General features: G+C 28.6%; 1 protein-coding gene across 1 annotated transcript; it reads right to left on the bottom strand.

Moving 5' to 3' along the window:
• Window positions 1-2,950: 2,950 nt before the first annotated feature.
• LOC111040739 (aromatic-L-amino-acid decarboxylase) lies at window positions 2,951-18,501 on the bottom strand. The gene is made up of 10 exons (XM_022324749.1): window positions 18,375-18,501; window positions 11,161-11,260; window positions 10,343-10,463; window positions 10,143-10,256; window positions 9,472-9,591; window positions 7,175-7,565; window positions 5,932-6,047; window positions 5,503-5,595; window positions 5,154-5,354; window positions 2,951-4,264 (listed from the first exon to the last, which is right to left on the bottom strand). Exons 2-10 carry the CDS (start codon window positions 11,238-11,240, stop codon window positions 4,070-4,072), a joined length of 1,431 nt encoding a protein of 476 aa, XP_022180441.1. The 5' UTR covers window positions 11,241-11,260; window positions 18,375-18,501; the 3' UTR covers window positions 2,951-4,069.
• Between the last annotated feature and the right edge of the window lie 1,627 nt (window positions 18,502-20,128).

Genomic DNA, 20,128 nt, shown 5'->3' with positions numbered 1-20,128 from the left:
GATTCAGACTATACATTGGCAGCCCTATTTTTTTAAATGTTTGGTTGGCCCGTATGAAATGTTATTATTGCGCCGTCTCGCTTCGCGTCGTTGAATCTGGTGTATACTTAATAGTTATTAATATTATCTATTATTTTTATTTTTATGTTGGTGACAATGATTAGGCAATGAATATTATTAAATATATCTTTTTTTATATATATGAAATTGGTTAAATATGTTTGAAAAAAAAGTATTAATGAGTATTTGAATATTAAAATGTGGGGATATGAGTGAGCGAAGCGATTGGAAATTTTTTTAAGTTCCGCTAAATAAACAGGATATATAAATGGCCTGGTGGAGGGAACAATTGGCCTGATTCAAATGTTTGCATCCCTATTGAAAAGTTGAAATGACGCCCCTGACTCACACGTTGTTTCAATATCAGTTAAAAAAATAAATTTATAAGCATTTAAAGTTCAAATTTTGACAAAATTTCTTAAATTGAAAATATACAAATTATTTTGTAGTCAACAATTTATGAGATGTTCAATTTTTGTAGCTGAGAATTAAAAAATTTGAACAAGATTTCAAGTAAGTAGTTCATTCTGTACCCAAAAATATATATATGTAAACACGGTTATTTTTAAGAGTATTATTTCAAGTACAAATTTTGAGGAAATTACATATAAAAACTATAAAAATGAAATAAACCTGAAAAATTATAACTTTCTATGCTCAATAAAATTATCATAATACTTACTATTTTACCCAATTAACACTACCTATTTAATATAGACGTTTAAAATGTTTGATTTTTATTTTTATGGTGTTGATAAAAATGTTAGCCCTGTCGAAAAATAAAAAAATATATTACAATACCTTGTATTAGTTATGAGTTACTCTTTTCACAATTTGAAGTAAGTAATTTTAATTTAAAATAAAATATTGCAAATACACATTCACTCTTTTTTATTATAATAGCTTGTAGCTCAAAATGACGAACATATTTTATAAATTAATTTGTTAATTATTTATAACTTGGGTTTAAAAATGTAATGCGTTGTGCCTCATAAGTAGTTGATACTGAAATCAAAAAATCTGAAAAATATATAGGTATACATTATTTGTTTTTATTGACATTTGAAATTCAAATTTGAATAAAATTTAAACAAAAAATATCAATTTTAGTATTATTTTAAATAGTTCCTACTATGGATTTTCTAATTCTTATCCACCTAGATACCAACTTAAAGCAAAAAAGCATATTTTACCAGTTTGGGGATTATTAAAAGAATATTTTAAGGTTTTTACTTTTTTTTGAGCATTTTAAAATCATATAAACTTTTAAGAACCTAATAATTCGGTATTTAAATTGAATAGTGCCTAACTGCCTGATTAGGGTATATAATAGGTTTACTAATTATTTTGTTATTTTAGTCTGTCATTACCTATTACTTATTAAACATCTTATTTACGGAGTTTTTCATAGTGGATGTAATGTAGATAAAGCAGATACCTAAATACTAAAATACCTAATGTTAGTCAAAATTCAATGAAAAAATCAAAAATTATGCACTTATTTACCAAATACGTAAAAATATGTATTTTTACAAAAATATAACAAATAAATTTACATTTTTTTCGCAGATTAGAAATAACTCAGTATGTATTTACAATAAAATGAACCACCTATTTGAAAAATGACGTAGGTCACAAAATATCACTAATTGAGATATTGAGTGTAATGTGCTATCAAACGATAGACGAATCATGAATAAACATTTGCAAAAAAAAAATATTTTCTTTTACCACTGTAAATAATCAGTATGAAAGAGAAATAATCATATTTCGCAGTTTTTTCTTGTTTTCTCAGAATAATTACCTTTTATGGGCTTGAGTCGTTTCTCAAATAAGTGGTTCAAATCCGTTCCATAATTACCTATGGCTAATTTTGCCTACATATCACAAATACAAGAAAAGTTCTTATTGTTTAATAATTCATTATTTCAAACTTAAATAACTTGTTTTTGTATTTGTGATATCGAAAAAATAAAAACAATGTTGCACAGTAAATGTTCTCTTCTTAATAGTATGAACATTTCGGCGCTTAGTTTTAACTATAGCTCGAGTGATTTTATTTCGCGCAAAACAGTTTTTGCTATGTTGTACGTTTGTAAGACGGAGATAACACATGCGGATGTGGCGCGTACCATACTACCTACTACCTAGTATCCAAATAAGAATACCTTTTAATTACCTTTTTTCAGACTTCTTTAGATCTTCTTTAGATTTTCAGTGCACAGTGCTGTCACTCCCAGAATGAACTTAGTTTTTACGCTCATTATTATTGTACTGAGTCATTTCAGATACCTACCTATACCTAGCTAATTCATTTTTATTCTTTGTTTTGTTGGTACCTTATACACTAAACTTTAATTGCCTATAATAGTAAAATCTCGTTCTTTTCACTAAACTTAATATTAATATTTCCATTATTTACTTATATTATACTTATTATTTTTTACTTTATTATTTAATTCTATAGTTATTTTTCTATAGTATATTGAAATAAATCACATTAAGTACCTAGGTAATATTCTAATTATAAACACCTAACTCACCTAATGTACCTTATAAGGCGGTGGAAGACCTAGGTGCCGAAATCCCAGATAAGTATCTACAGTATGCTTCATGCCTTCATTCTAGATAGGTATTGAATTCTACCTGTCATCTGTAAAGTTCAAAAACTCTAAACTTTCTCATTATCGATAAAATATAATGTATCATCAGATTACGACGAGCGTCTGAGTTATTTTAGTGTTATAACATTAAATTGTAAGTGTCCATACTTAGGTACCTACGAAGTAAACATTCCCATAAATCATAATCTATACCTACTTATCTATAATTATTATTACGAATAAAGGCGTTTCGTCCATTTTATTTAATGAACAAAAACATAGATTTGTACGATTACACATAATGGTTTATTGACGATTTTGAATAATTTGAAATACATAAAAAATATTAATATTGGTGTGAATTATATTTCTGTGGGGATCTTTGGGACTTATGTCACATAGCTACACAGCCTTTATATTTAAATATATTGGTGAATAATAAACAAGTGAAGTGATAATACTGATAATTTTTAATAACACTAAATTATTTAAATATATATGTTATATCTAAATTATAATACATATTTGATTATGTTTAACTAAGAATATGATTTAATCTAATGGATAATATTGAAATCTATTGGAATTTATAATAGTTATAAGGTAATTTCATTACAGTATATAAAAGCACTAAAATTAGTTAATTAAATAAGTTATAACACTGAATAGTGTTTACAAACACGTTTAACATACATTAGAGATATAATTATTTTGTACCATCATATTATTATGGTCTAAGTTCGGATGTTTTTTAAACTATTGCCGTCCTAAATATATAGATATGGAATAATAATAATTAATAACAATAGTATAAATATTATAATTTTGTTCTGAAGTATAACTCTAAAACAAATAAATAATAATATAAATGTAACAATCTTACTGTATGAAATACATATATCTTAAAAAGTAAACCGGAGAGATGAATCTTAAAAGTTTACAATGTATTTTTTATTGTAATATAATATGTACCTACTACCTGCCTAAGTGGAATATTTCTCGTAATAAATAAATAATACCTAACCTAAAATTGTATTCGTTATATATGCTAGAATAATACAATAGTTTTATCTTTCTACACTTCAAGGGATAAAGATATAGATAAGTAGTTATTAAATTAATAAAAATAAGAGAACTACGTAATATTATGACCTCAAAAAAAGTATTGTAACATTATTGATTAATACGTTTTGTTAATAAAGTCTCTATAACGATAGAGTAAAATCTAGTTTTCCTTTGTACGAGTACAATTATATTTGATTTTGTATTATTAGTGTTCATTTTATTGATAATTATTTTATATTTTCCGATACTATAGTTTTAAGAATCATTCATGTTCAACGCTTAATATTGAACAGAGCTCATTTTAGCTGCAAACTTTAATCTTGGTCTATAATATTCCGATTTCATTGTTTACTCAATACGGTTTTACCGGCTTCATTCACTTCGTTCCATGTAACGTCAATATCTTCAATCTGTGTGTACCTCGAGCAAATAGCCATACGCAAGAAAAAGGTTCCTTTGACTTTCGATGGGACCATATACACGGTGCCTCGTTCATTTATCTCTTTCAACAACACTTCATTGAGTTCGTTGGATCCCTGCACAATTATATTTTGTATAAAATAAATTTAGTTGTGCTTATACATATTAATTATTATATGGGCTGGACAAATGAGTACATGACACATTGATATTTTTATCTCATCTTTAAATCTAATTATTCAAGTATTTGTTCGAGGTATGTATATAGTATAAAATATTTTTAAAGACATTATAATGCCACAGAAGTCAAGTAACGCAAGTAAATTTCTTTGATATATAATGGAATTAGTTCTATAATAGAATATCCTTTTTGTGATCTATTTAAAGATATTTAAACGTACATCTAACTCACAAGTCACAATAAATCCATAGATTGTAAGGAGTATATTATGCAGTCGTAAGTCCTAAACTATATTGGGAGTAATGAAACATATGTTCAGAAAATTAAATAACTGATAATTTAGAATAATAATACAAAATAATATTATTATTTCAGTATTATATATACAATCGTAAGTCCGTTTGTGACAAAAACTTTGATTAGCGTCTCCTGTAAAATTTGATTTTTGTGACTTTTGTTACTTAATTTCTATGGTATAATTATATAGGTGGGTATTATATGGACCCCACATAAACATGAACAGTTGGACCAATTATTTTCTTAAAGAATAAAAATAATAGGTGTTAATGTATAACACGGTGTTATACCTACGAATAAAAATTATAGTTTGATTTTGTACAAGGCCATAACGGTAGTAGTATACAATGTACGTACTACATATTTATGCATTTTAACTTTATAGGTCTTTAATTAAAAATGTACAATAGTCAATGGGTACTCATGAATATTATTTAAAATATAGGATAATTTAAAAATCATAGTTAGATCATTTTCATCCAGCCATATTCATTTTAATTTATATGTTTTAGCCCTTAAGTACTCACCTTAAGTCTAAAACACACCAACCCCATGGTGACTTCATTGAAAAGTTCATACTTTGGGTCGTTTTCCAATCGTTTGGCAAATTCAAGGGCGAGATTTATATCTTTTCTGATGGACTTTTGGAGGTTTGCAACACCAATCAAACGGAATACGAACCACATTTTTAATGAACGAAAACGGCGGCCCAACGGTATTTGCCAATGCTAATCAAAGTTAAAAAATTATAATGTTATGTATTCATACAAATTATCTAAACTACACATGTATAATAAAGTTATCAAATAATTATGTGTCCTATGTCCTCTTGATTTTTATTACAAGACCACAGCGATTTGTTGGAATACTACTTACTCTGTAATCCGGCATTTGTCCTTCAAGTTCATGTTTCAAATAGAGTGGATCTACGTTGAAAGCATTTATCACGTAATTTGGATTTCTTAGCCACTATATAAAAAATAATAATTAATAGCTATTAATAATATATAACTTATAATATTATAGTTGACGACCAATATTCTATGACATACAAATAATTGTTCATAACAGAAATATTAGACATTACATCATTTTTTAGGAATAATGGAGTATAGGTACCTACCTATGCCAATATACGGCTGTACCTACCTTACATGCTCTATCGTATTAAAAAAAAAATTGTAGAATATTTATATCAGTTGTATTATCATTAAAGCCTAAATAGAATAAAGAAAATTTTTTATAATAATATCCTATTCATTAGCCATAGGTACAGAATTTTTTTTAATTTTAATTTTTAATTACCATTGCTGAACAATCAAAAGTAACTTGAAGCCACTTATGAGGATTGAAATTGAATGAATCGACTGATTCTACTCCTTTCATATAATGACGATATTCCGGGCAAACAAATGAAGATCCTGCAATATTAAAGACAATAAATAATTAATTTATCATATTAAAACGTATATAAGTATATAACTTTTATAATTCATAATTATTTTTAACTTATTGATTCGCGTGCTGTTTTTCTGTATGAACTAGGCAGGTAGATCTCGATAATAACGTTTAATAACTTACCATGTAACAATTGGGGGATGATCAAAGGCGGACCGAAGACGGATCGGCCATGTGGGGAAATTCGAAAAATCTAGCAGCTCAAGTATTTTTTTAATATACGTATTCGTATTTATGCTTTAATTTGAAACGCAGACTTGAAAGTCTCACAACATTTTTTAAAAATAGAGACCCAACAATAACTGTATTTGATCATTAACGACTAGTGTGAATCGGGGATAATTTTAGACTTTAGTCTTTCAAAAGTTCAGCAGGCCTCCTAAAAAAACCACGTCACTATAAATTATTTATAACTAAATAACTACTCTTTCGAAATTTGATTATAATACATCGAATTACTCAAAAAATATACTGCTTCAAAAGTTCAAAATATAAAAACAAAAGTGTAAGGCGTCATACAAAAAAGTAAAAATAATAAAAATAATAACATGGACAACAAAAAGTAAAAATATAGAGTTTCTTTCAGAAATGTTGCTTTTGATTACACAAAATTATTTAAAATAAAAATATTTGTCAACGCAATGAGTGTGGGCACATAAATAGATCGCCTTGTAGACAAATTTTTAGTTTTAAGATTAATGATGAAAAACTTAACTTGCTGTAGGTAACTACTAGTTAAATGTCACTCAAAAAATGAGCCAGCTCTGCAGGGATGAGATACCTATATAGGACGGCTATATCTCTCTAACTCCCTTGGCCAGTCCACCTATGGGGATGGACGCACAGGCTAAAGCGGAGTTTACGACTCACCGTATCGTGTCGTGTTCCGTCTATTTAATACATATAGGTAACAAAATGTTGGTCACGCACCCACACGTTAATTATGTATTTAATATAAGGACACGACACGACCCGGTGAGTTGTAACCCCTCCCCCCCCCCCCCTAGAAAAACAATATACACGGGACTTCCTCTCTGCTATGCTTACAGCAACAACAACAACAACAACAACAATATAATATCATCATTACCAGCGTACGCAGCGTCCACGTGCACCCAAATGCTCTCGGCGCTGCCCACCTCGGCGATCTCGTCCAGGCGGTCGAACGAACAGCAGCTGGTGGTGCCCAGCGTCGCCACCACAAAGAACGGGATCAGGCCGTCCGCGCGGTCCTTGGCGATGGCATCTCGCAGGGTGTCGCCGCGGAGTTTGTGCTCGCCATCCGTGTCCAGGGCGCGGAGCAACACGCCGCCCAGCAGACCAGCGCGCTCCACGGACGAGTGGGACAGCGCGGACGAGTACGCGACCAGCTTGGGAACGATGTCCGCGTCCACGACTGTTGGGTCCGCCTGTTTCATTATCTGCAGCATCCGCGCCTTAGCGCCCAGCAACGCCACCAAAGTGGCTTCGCTAGCAGTGCCCTATATTCGTCATACATTTTATGATTATTTAACTGCAAGGTTATTGGTGTTTGAATTGAGATTGGGATTGGAGCGTTCACCAAAAAAAAAAAAAAAAAATTGCACGAAGACAAATATAAATGTATACACTGTGCAGTATATAACGGACTAGATAATGCAGACCTAACGAGACAAATTTATGGACAGAATATTCGATTGGATGTAATACCAGCTATTTATCATTAAAAGTATAATATGCGTTATGTATTAAAAAAAATTATAATTAGATTTTTTTATACTGAAGTTCGTGGTAAAGGTTAACTAGTAAAATCGACTGACTTTTGATACTATCGGTGATTAGGAATTGCAACAGAATATTGATTCGGATTATCTTTTTGTAATAACTGCGTTATGACTATATAGTTTGACCGACACAATCACAACTCACAAGTACTGAACAAAATTAATTCATCATCAATATTGTTTAAAATATTCATTCATTTTTATTAGTTTCCATAAGATCATGATGTATTTGAACTTCATATAGCAGTGTAACGCTTGAATGGCTAAATATTTAAAGAACAATTTCGAGTAACAACAGTTACTGCATCATAAACCAAACGTGGATAAATGCAACCGCGGAATTTGAAGTGCCTGTATATTAAAAACTTTATAAGATTGAAAAGTAAAAAACGGGAAAATTGCTTTGTATCGTCTTATAGTAATTAGTAGGTATATAGGTTTTGAGTGTAAATACTTTATCATTGAGTACCTACCTATGGCGCTCAGTTACGCAACGAATGTGTTAAATCACTTAAATCAGAATTCAATAATAATTCAATATAAAAAACGATAAACGATTTTGAATGAGGATGGCGGGTCAGCCAATATTTCTTAGGATATCATAGTTGTGCAAATCGCGAGGTATGCGCTTTCTACCTTGCGGGGCATCACCGTTTTCCACCAAAGGTATATTCCAATTTCCATCAAAACAAATGAATATATTATATTGGATATTATTTGAGAGCCCATAATTATTTTTATATTGAATTAGGTAATGTATATTAAAAGTATTCAGAATGCATTTAGGAAAAACATATTTTATAATCATTCAGACAAGTATTCGAATATTCATTTTAATAAACATTTAATATTATTTTACCTAAGTACGACTATTTATTATATTTGGTGGGTCTCCAGGTCAAGATCATTATCACGAAACACCCTACTGTACCATTTAAATAAACACCAAAATCAAAAAAAGAAAATTTGAAAATATAATACATTAAGTGTTTACTATATATTTAGTTTTTAAAATGTCAATAATCACTTTCCCTTTGTCGAACATTATGTACCTACCTAATATATTGGGTATTCATTAAAATTTTTAATCAGCTGATACCTGAATAATTAATGTCCATCATGACATCAATAAAATAAAATACCTAATTGTATTATTATTATTATTATTATAGTTGCATTGATAGGTATAAGAAGTAGTAGCTTATTCAGTAAAAGTGTGAAGATTCTAACTAAACAGGTTTTTAGAACAGCATATTTTGAAATTTATGAAATAATGTTTAAATTCCACAGTATAATTTTCAAGGCTCGGCAATTAGGTACTAGCCTAAACATTTTTGGATTAAAATTTGCATTTGCATTTTTTAAATAAAATACCATCTGTATTTAGTATTGATATAAGTAACACATTTTGGAAATTATAAAAAAACTAAAGACAAAAAATATTAATTTATTTTTACTCAGAATAATACCACTAGTTATTTTTTAACACATATAAGAGTAACTGGGAAAGTATATAATAGTATAATATTTATAAGACAGTGGGTATATATTTATAGGATTTAAAATTTCAGTTTGAAGGAAACTGCCCGTTTTGAAATAAACTAATACATCACAACATGCTCACCTGAATTACTCCGCCTCCTCCCTGACCAGCAGAGGCTAAAAAGACTTCTGGTAAGCCTATCATTTTAGCCAACCAATCCATCATGACCACTTCCAATTCAGTACACGCGGGGCTTGATATCTGAAACACATAGTATAAATGTATATAATATGAATTAATTTAGTTACAAGCTAATAAACAGTGTTTGAAATTTTAATTCTAAAAACAAGAATTTACTCTCATGTTTTATTCAAAAATACTCAAATTGTATTAAAAACCTCATAATATGCGTGTTTATACGAATTTAATGATATGTATACTGTTTAGATAACTATTACAGTGATGACAGTACTATTAGAGATTTAAATACCTAATAATAATGTGGCCGAGGTCATATTTACATAGGAACCTACTGTTGTCTATTATTTAAAAACTATCAGTTTGATTGTAAAACTTCATTCAATTTTTCATGAATGTGAATGCAAATTGAATGCAAATCTATTGAAAATTGAATGGATTTCATTTTGAATACCTACACTGATAGTGGGTTTATTTAACACTTACAGTCCATAATAGCTCTCATCAATTATTAATTTAAAATGATGATGTCACTGTATACTCGCAATAATTTTTTTTTTTACAAAAATTATTAATAATGCTGGTTAATTGTCAACGTTTAATTAATGATTTACCCATGAAAATCCTATGCAAGCAATTGAATCGCTCAGTATGTCAGCTACAATGGCCGGGTAGCTGTTTGCCGTAGGGAAATAAGCGTGAAATCTTGGAGAATGCCAATGAGTAACCTATAAAAACAGACAACATACAATTTAATTAATATAAATCTAATTATCGCAATAATATGAATTATTGATAAATATATATGGTTTACCCCAGGCATAATCAGCTTTTCGACGTCAGACATCACATCTTTCCAGTTTTCGGGATCATTAGGCGCCTCGGTCGGTAAAAGTGGTCTTAAGTAACCAGGTTTTACCGATGACAATACTTTCCTGTAATATTAATTAATTCAATAAAATAATATTGTAGTATTATGTCGACAAGAATTAGTCATCATACAATTCCCTAATATTAAAAACACTGAAACACTACTCGTACCTATTCTATGGTACTGAACGTATTAAAATTTAAGACAAGTATTTTATTGGTATAAATGTGAAACCACCAACTATTGTTGTTTGATAATATTTAACATAACATTATAATGTGCTAATAAATTCCACGAAGTCCATTTAGTATTTTAGTATGTATGTTTTCTTAAAATAGATATCTAATAATATATGTAGAAAACCAAATACGTAGGTATACTTACCATCATTATAATATATTTAATATTATGTTAATATTTTTAACGAGCAAATTAAATTAATATTAAAATATTGTTTAGTTACATACAAAATATATACAATACTATATAAGTAATTAAATAACCCTGTCTAAATCGAATGTAAATTATAATAATAATTATATTTTTCTATTTGCCTACACACCTAGTTTTGCCCAAATTAAACACACTCTTATAATGAATAATAATAATTAATAACACAAATAACAATAACAATAGGCTTAATAATTGTATTTTATTGTAAATTTATTTATTTTTCACACAAGAAAAATTAAAAAAATATATATTGTTGTGAATATATTACTTAAGAAGTACTTTATATAATATCTGTTACTATTGCTTACCGATCTCGAATGTTTTCTAAATAATTTCCCACGTAATCGATCATGTCAGTCGAAAATTCTTTAAACTGTTTGAACTCCATTGTAAATGCTTTTTTTTTATCTGAAAATAAAAAATCCTTTAATTAGAGCTATCTATAAGCATTTAGAAGTAAACTTACACTCAGTATGTTAAATATGAAAATATACAACTATAATTGAACCGTTTTTACTTAAAAATGGTATAACTTGTAATATCTACAAGACCCAACATAGATAGTTAAAAAGCTGATATTATTAGCATATTGGGATTGGGTAGGCCACACTGCTACAGCCCACAAAACGCATATATATTTATTATATTAATGTATATCCCTATTACCTTACCTATCGGCTATCGATTAACATAATTCACATCAAATTTGATGGTGGCAAATGGCAATCATTGCATTTTAAATAGATATAGTTCAATATACCTATAGTAAAAGGTGTTCTTTTAACCATAAAAAAAAGGTAATTATAATTTATAATACCAATATTGTATAAACTTAAAGTAATAGGTAATAAGTTTTTATAAAAGATTAAACATTTATACCTAGGTATAGATATCCAAGTATTTTATACATAGGGATACTACAAATATGAATCAAACGAGTTCAGTAAAATAATGAGCACAATATAATGTAATTACTACTATTACACGCATAAATTTGAACTGTTGAAAATATTAATGGAAACAATTATCTTTGTTTTCGAATTAATTGAAGGCACGGCGTACTGCTATATTGCTTCATGCTTGTCACTCTCGTATAGACAATAATACAATTTAATAATCTACGACACATTCTCTTATAATTTATAAATACTAAAAAACATTATACAACTTTATAACATCATAGGATTTATATAAACATATTATATCCAAATGTTATGCGTATGTCTATTGTGCTACTGAGTTGTGGTCAATTGATGATTGGCCAATGTATAGGTATATATTAATAATATTATGCATACACACGTCACACATAATATATAGGTACTATGAGCCAATATAAATCATAACTATTAACTTTTATATTTTTGGCATGATGTAAAGTCTATCTAATAATGTAATAACTACAAACAAGTAATAACATATAGATACATTTTAATTATTTGTATTTGTGGTAATCCTAGTTTAAACAAAAACACATAATTTCAAATTCACTACAATACAGTGTGTTCACGCTAAGAGGTACCACTAAATATTACAGTTCGATGAACTTGTACTGAAATGGGGTTTACGTTGAATGACGGATAGTACTTAAATACACATTTTTAGATAAATTTTAAATTTTTAACACTTTTAATACGCGCATGCGCAATACAACTTACTTTTTTTTAAAACGGTAACCAATTTTTTTCACATATTTGGATAGAGTATTTTGTTCTTAACAATTTATGTATAAAAAGTTTTGTTCTAATTACTAAATTGGCATATGAAATTTAATATTTACGATTAATTTGTTTTTGACGAAATTTAAAACTAAATTCAACTTATTGTTACTTATTACTAGTTATTAGTATCCAATATTATTAAATACCTATTTGCACACAGATAAGATATAAATAAACACTTTTTTATCTTAATTTACTCAAGAAGTTCCATCAACGGATGGCCGCTTGCCCTCTTCACCAAGCCCGCTGTCTGAACTGATGTAAATAATTTAATTTAATTAACCTATTGTTTGTTGTTTTGTTATTTTATCTTTTCTAAAATTCTTAAACCATTTGTTCTTATTGTAAAAGATTATTTTACAGATTGTACAATTTCTCTAGATTAAAAAAAAAATAATTTACTCTCATTTTTTTCATTCATTCTTCTGAAATAAGATAGCTATTGAAGGTAATGAAAACTATAAAATTGTACACATTTTGAATTTGAAATCAAGGTTTATTTATTTGCAATTAAGTTCTATAGTTCTATCTGATAAATTGTTCGAAGTTTCCACCTTGATGTTCCAAAAATGATTCCATCTTATCTGTGTGCAAAAAGGTATTTAACAATATTGGATACTAATAAGTAATAACTAGTACCTAATAAGTAACAATAAGTTGAATTTAGTTTTAAATTTCGTCAAAAACAAATTAATCGTAAATATTAAATTTCATATGCCAATTTAGTAATTAGAACAAAACTTTTTATACATAAATTGTTAAGAAAAAAATACTCTATCCAAATATGTAAAAAAATTTGGTTACCGTTTAAAAAAAAGTAAGTTGTATCGCGCATGCGCGTATTGAAAGTGTTAAAAATTTAAAATTTATCTAAAAATGTGTATTTAAGTACTATCCGTCATTCAACGTAAACCCCATTTCAGTACAAGTTCATCGAACTGAAATATTTAGTGATACCTAGCTCTTAGCGTGAACACACTGTATAGTGTATATCAATCCTGAAAATTAAAAACTTATATTGAACGTTGTTTTTATGAATATTTGATTTTACATATTAGTATAATGATAAGCATATTATTATATTTCAATGTTTTGTAATCATAATAAATTTATTAATTGGGTTAATTATCATTATAATTTTCTAATCAATAATTTACTGCGATCAGCTCTTCACGAAATAAATTAACGAATAAAAAAATTTAGAATAACTCTGTCGTCTTTAATCGGAGTGGTTAAGCCTCGAAGGAGATATTATGTATTACACCTTACACACAACAATTACACCATAGTTGAATCATGTAATATAATAAATCATAATCCAAGTAAACATAAGAAACGTAAGTAATAAAAAAAATATTATAACTTAGTAGAAATCGGATGGTATAAAATTAAAAATGTTATAAATTATAATTGAAATATTGGAATGTGTCTAAATCCAATGAATACTTTATTATATGATTATTGGTTGATTGTGAATTATATAATTGAACACAACTCAACTGCCTATTATTTCACAAAAAAAAAATTCAATATTATGAATATCGAAGTATTTGAATTATAGATAATTTATATTATTAGTAAGTAAGAAAAACCAAAGTAGATCTTAAAACCAGTTCCGAATGCCTTGGACTACATTTACTGGGCAAGTGAGGTCGTATGTGCACCAAGAGTTATCACAATCGAAAATACAATCGCTTGATCAAAATATCTTTATTTTTTATGCCTAAATCATAAGCAATTGCAAGACCCCTTCACCTGTGCCCCGGAAGTGAACAGCCTCTGTGTCAGGGTCCATTCGTATAAACAAATGAATATTTTCTACGTATTTGTTATCATGACATTCAATCGAAAATAAAACAAACATAACTCACAATAACTGTTTAACGTAAATATTAATTATTACACAGGTATAATACTGTAAATACCAATCAATTCATAACTTTATGAAATAACACACTATAGTTGACCCGGCAAAATAACATCTTTTGATATCTAATAATAATAATAATAATAATAAAATATTGTATTATATTAAACGACAGTAAATATGTGGAATCGATTTAAGTAATATGTAATATAATGATAATTGTTAGTTAGATAATATAAAGATTGCATGCATTTATATTTTATATGCATATAAAAGTGGTGTCTGATTAACATTAAACGATATTGTAATAAGTACCTATTAATAATTTTTACATCAGGACATAATTTTAGGTAAGTACTTACCTATAAACCGAGATCGATTTAAATTTGTAGATAGTAAATAGTAGGTACCTAGGTGGTTCAACCTGTATAGCTTATATGGACGATTCATAACAATTATCTAATTGATTGCATTATATCGAAGCAGTAAACTAAACTCGTAGGTAATTAATTTTACAGTTAAACAATACTCAGAAGTCTAGTTGATAACCGATTAAGGTAAGACAGTTTTTAATTAAGTTTCAAATCACGCTTTTAATTTTTTTTTCGTAACCCACCTTTGAAAGGTATTAAAAATATTTTGAATTGTATTTTCGCAATTATTTTATCGTAATAAGACAGTGCAGAGTACCTAAGTATAAGTGCAGTACCTTAATACCGATTTACATCCGTAAATGGCCTTGGTATATTTATAATATATTTTATGGCATAGGAGTGTACTTCCCTGGATGACGTTATTATGCATAATATGAAACACTGGGGAAATACACGAAGGCTGACTTAAGAAAATAAAAAAACTTGTCCAAACAATCATTCGCTATAGGGTTTAATTTACGGAATTTTCACCCATTTAAAAAATGAACTATGCTTAAGTCCTTTCACTAAATGGTTAAATAATACCATTATCTCTATAGAACACAATTGTACTCAACTGGATCGAGTAAGTATACCTTCTTATAAACGGGTTAAGGACATTTTTTTCATCGTTTTACAAGGAAATTTATTTCGTAATTTGGCTGCCTCACTAACTTCAAACTACAATATTCATAATCGGTATCCCAATCTGCATCATGGTGTTATCGAATTTCACAACCAAATTTATGATACAGAACGAAAATTATATTTTTCTTGTATCAAAGAAACATTTTTTAGTTTCAAACACATTTTAATATAGAAAATATAACATAGCTAGGTACTCCATCGTAATAATTAATTACTATTTCGTTAGTTATACATACTTTTAGGTCATTTACAATATGTTTTAAAAATTAACCATATAACAAAAATAACTTTTATGCTAAATTCAACGAATGACATACCTACCCGATGCAATTGATTTTTGATAAAAGTATATTTACATCGGTTATTACTTTAATTAGATTTTATTTGTATATGACGCATTTTATAAACTTTTAACTGTATGCACCATAATATACTATGTACATACACGTCGGTGTATCTAGGGAAGGAGAGTGCCCACCAATATGCGTTTTTATCCCCCTTTTGACATATAAGCCAAGTCATTGCCAAAAAAATGGTGTAACACGTTCATTGTGTATAATAATTAATAATTATATTAATAGTATACTATATATGAAATATAAATGTTTTTAATGTTTAGTCATTGGTTATTCCAGTCTGTACAGAAAAAATCGAAGTACCTAATGCACGAAAATATAGAATAGGATTGGTTCTTTTTCTTGTATTAATTTTTAGGTATCTAAATAAGGTATTTTACATAAATTTGATTATCGAAATTTTTTTTTAATTTCATTTTAACTGTACAGCTTATTTTGAAGTTTGATTACTAGGACTCTAGCTCTTCTAAGGCTGTAACTACAAATCCTAAATTATAAATCTTAGTTAAACTTATGTACCTATATATTTATGTTTATGCTTTTCGCATGTAGGCCATGTAGCATTAAAAATAAATTTCTACGCGACAACAATTAAAAAAATATATTTAAAGTTTTAGTTCATAGATGTTTGGATGTAAGGTATTATAAATTATAATCATTAATGCGGACAACGTAATAATATAGCTAATGTTTTCTAGGAATTATATTCTTTAAGCAATGTACGTACAATTTAATAATTACCTACATATATCGTAATATTTTATTATAAACATAGATATAATAGAATGCTTTTTCAATTGTAATGAGAAGAAAATTAATTCCATAGAAACACAATGTGCGCTATATTCTTGTTAATTTCTATCAAAGGTATCATATACAAAAAAGTCCCCCAAATAATCCACAATATTTTAAATACAAAATCTGATATTTTATTTTTATGCTTCTCTTGGGCATATATTATAATTCATTATACAACGATGTGCGACGTCCACTTAAAACAAAATTATGACGAACGTGAATGACCGAAATTGATGAACAATTTTTATTTACTATTATGTAGCAGTATGTACTATGCCAATAATCATTTAACGATAATTTATAAGACATGCGAAGCTTTTGACAACATTAAATTGTTTTCTCCGTTAGACTGTCGATTATATTATACATTTTAACATTTATTTAAGTAATAATGTAATACATAATATATGATATAACACTATTCGCATTGTTTTGTTCATCTACGATCGCCTATAAGAACATAAGACTATTAGAACCAATTAAATATTGTTAAAATGTCTGTTACACAAACCAGGTTATAATCGCATTAGTACACAGACTATTAGGTAGTACATAGTGCCTAACAATTACCTACAACTATGTGAGTAGAACATTTTAATTGATCCAAATGCCATTTTGTACATGTTCGTAATTCGTAATAATTGTGGTCACATTAATAAGATAAAGGTAGTAAAGGAAAAAAGTACATAATTGATTAATACAAGAAAATATTTTAACACAAATGAGAAGAATCAAAAAGTCGAAAATGATCTTGATCTCACGCAGGTATATTTCCATGTCAGATAAATAGGTATTCTTAAATAACCGTTCTGAATTATATAAAATATAATTTTTTTTTATTGATCTTTTTTTATAACACAGCAGCAAAGGCCATTAGTGAATTTCTTAAATGCTAATCACAGTTTTTACAATTTTTGTGTAGTTTACATTATCTTAACAGTTACAATTACAATTATATTTTATCAACAAGATTGGTTAGTTTTAAGAAGGTAATATATACTATATTTCGGTATATTATAATGATTTATGAATTCTATATTTTATTATTATTAAAATTAACTTTTAAAATAGTGTAGCATTTTATTTTCAGCTGAAACTCGAAATTTAGCACTGGTTATTTGTTTCTATTAAAAATTATAAGCTATGTGTTAACATAATACATTTAATAAATTATGTATTTATTTAAAAAAAAAAAGATAAAACAAATTAATTTCTAAATATAATTTCAAAAATGTACAATCCCCCAACGAAATGCAGTTTTATAAGAAACACAATTGTTTTAAATCTATCTTATATATTTTTACAAAATATACTATTTAGTATAACGAATAAAAGAAAAAAATGATATTTATTTATCAATCACGCTGATGCAAAATTGCAGATCGGAGAGTAGGTACATACTGTTCCTACCGCCTATATAATATTATTATAAATTATTTTTTTAAGTGCCTCGAGATGTGTAAACCGATTTAAAAAAAAAATACAAAAATATAAATATACTACCTATGGCCTATAGGTACCTACTTATGAAATGTCCGGAAAAAAATGTAAATTGTTATTTCAAATACAAAAATAGAGGAGAAAGGCGTCGGAAAAACAATTTGCCAACGAGTGAAAATAAAATAATATACAATAACGACGGACGCGATATAATAATATATTATTGGCACAATATTATTGTTGTTGTTGTTGTTATTATTATCATTATTAATTACTTACTTATATGGGTAGGTACTCCGGGCGAAACACTGCTGCGACGGACCGTGATTGCGGGTTAGCGACTTGGACAGAAGTGAGCGTCGAGTTCGGCGGCGGGCTTAAAGCTACAAGTGCGTAACTGCATATATATATTATAATAATACGCGCGCCGCCGTGTGCACTCCAGTCGGGCGCGACCGACACGATTTGACGATTTGACCGTGGACGGGGTGGCGGCCGTGTGTCTGCGCCGCCGTGGTAGGGAGAAGCGAGCGCGTAATGTGGGTCTTATTCGTATAAATGTATAATAATGATATATATGTCGCCGAACGGCCTTCTTCATATATATTATATGTGCGTGAGTGTGTGTGTGTGTGTGTGTGTGTGTGTGTGTGTGTGTGTGTGTGTGCGTGTGTGTGTGTGTGCGTCTGTATGAAGTATACGCGTCTTTTACCGGCCGGAGAGCCTTTTACTGTGATTATTAACTGCCTGCAGTCTCCGTCGACCCTTTCTCTGTCGGATCCGTGGTAATCGGCCGATATCGATTCGGGACTCCCGCTCGTACAGATTTCTGTGTGTTACACAGCGATTTTTTTTCGCTCGTCTTTCCATCAGAGTACTCACTTATATACAATACAAGTATATATGTATAGGTTTAATGGGTAGAATATGACTATAATTCGTATATCAACAATAATTATTCTCATTCTCACTCCCTGTCTGTGGGTACTGGGTCTGCAGTGATTCCTCCGAGACCGAGCTCGTCCCACTGAACAATATTATATAGTAAATAATTTCAGTTTTCGTACAAAGAACGGAACAAAAAAAATTACAACATTGAAAATCGCAAAATAATGTTTTAAAGTGCCTATAGCGTTTAAGCTTTTACCATCCTATAATTACTCTATTTTATGGGGTGGAGAGAGGTGCATAAAAACAAAATCCTACTCTTTATACCTGCAATATATTAATATATATATTTAATACCTTCTTATCTTAAACATTATGAATAATATCAGTGAAATTTATCACAACAGTAAACACAGAAACATCGATAATACAATAAAATATAGAAAATTGTTCAATGAATATAAATATATAATATATTACATTAAACATATTATGAAGATAATACCAAGAAATCACCAACTGTTATTGGTCAAAAAACTGTTTATAAAATGTAGTTAAAAAAAAAAATTAAACAATTAATAAAAAAAAAACTATCATCTATGGTAAACGTCAGTGTACACCATTCAAATTTCAGATGTACTACAAAATAAATGTATACTCAGACACAATAATAGGCTCATGTTCTCACCTTATATCATTGAAAATATTCATTGGATTTTGGACAAAACAGCCCACAAGAAACCGAATAGGTATTTAAAATTACAAAATGTAGACTTAACACTACATTTGACATCTCCATTACATCCTACAGGGATATGGTGAAACACCCACGGACCGCCCAAGAGCCTCACTGAAAATAACTTTTATAAAATAATATATAGGTACTATTGTACTAAACTACGCTAAGCGAAACTTTGACGCACACGTTCAATTAGAAATAGAAGAATTTATTTCCAGACACAATTCATCGCGATAACGGATAAACAATAAAAGTACTTGCGGTATTATGTCAATAACGGTTTTGTATACCCATTGCAAAGTGCAAACACTTTTATTATTATTACTATTGTTTAGTAGGTACCTACTTCTGACATTAGTCCTTTTGGCTTTTACGTCACAGAGAATCAGTCTTCGTAATCGATTTC

This window comes from Myzus persicae, unplaced genomic scaffold (genome assembly GCF_001856785.1).
Source record: "Myzus persicae strain clone G006 unplaced genomic scaffold, MPER_G0061.0, whole genome shotgun sequence".
Taxonomy (NCBI): Eukaryota; Metazoa; Arthropoda; class Insecta; order Hemiptera; family Aphididae; genus Myzus; species Myzus persicae.
Note: the sequence above shows the minus strand (reverse complement) of the source record. Positions and strands in the feature narration are given on the sequence as shown.

What these genes read in the sequence shown, in the direction of transcription:
- LOC111040739 (XM_022324749.1), bottom strand. Translation starts at nt 11,240, where the DNA reads ATGGAGTTCAAACAGTTTAAAGAATTTTCGACTGACATGATCGATTAC. An exon ending in GAGGAGGCGGAGTAATTCAG is followed by an intron (nt 7,566 to 9,471) that starts GTGAGCATGTTG and finishes TGACGAATATAG; the next exon opens with GGCACTGCTAGCGAAGCCAC. An exon ending in CGTGGACGCTGCGTACGCTG is followed by an intron (nt 6,048 to 7,174) that starts GTAATGATGATA and finishes TTAATATTGCAG; the next exon opens with GATCTTCATTTGTTTGCCCG.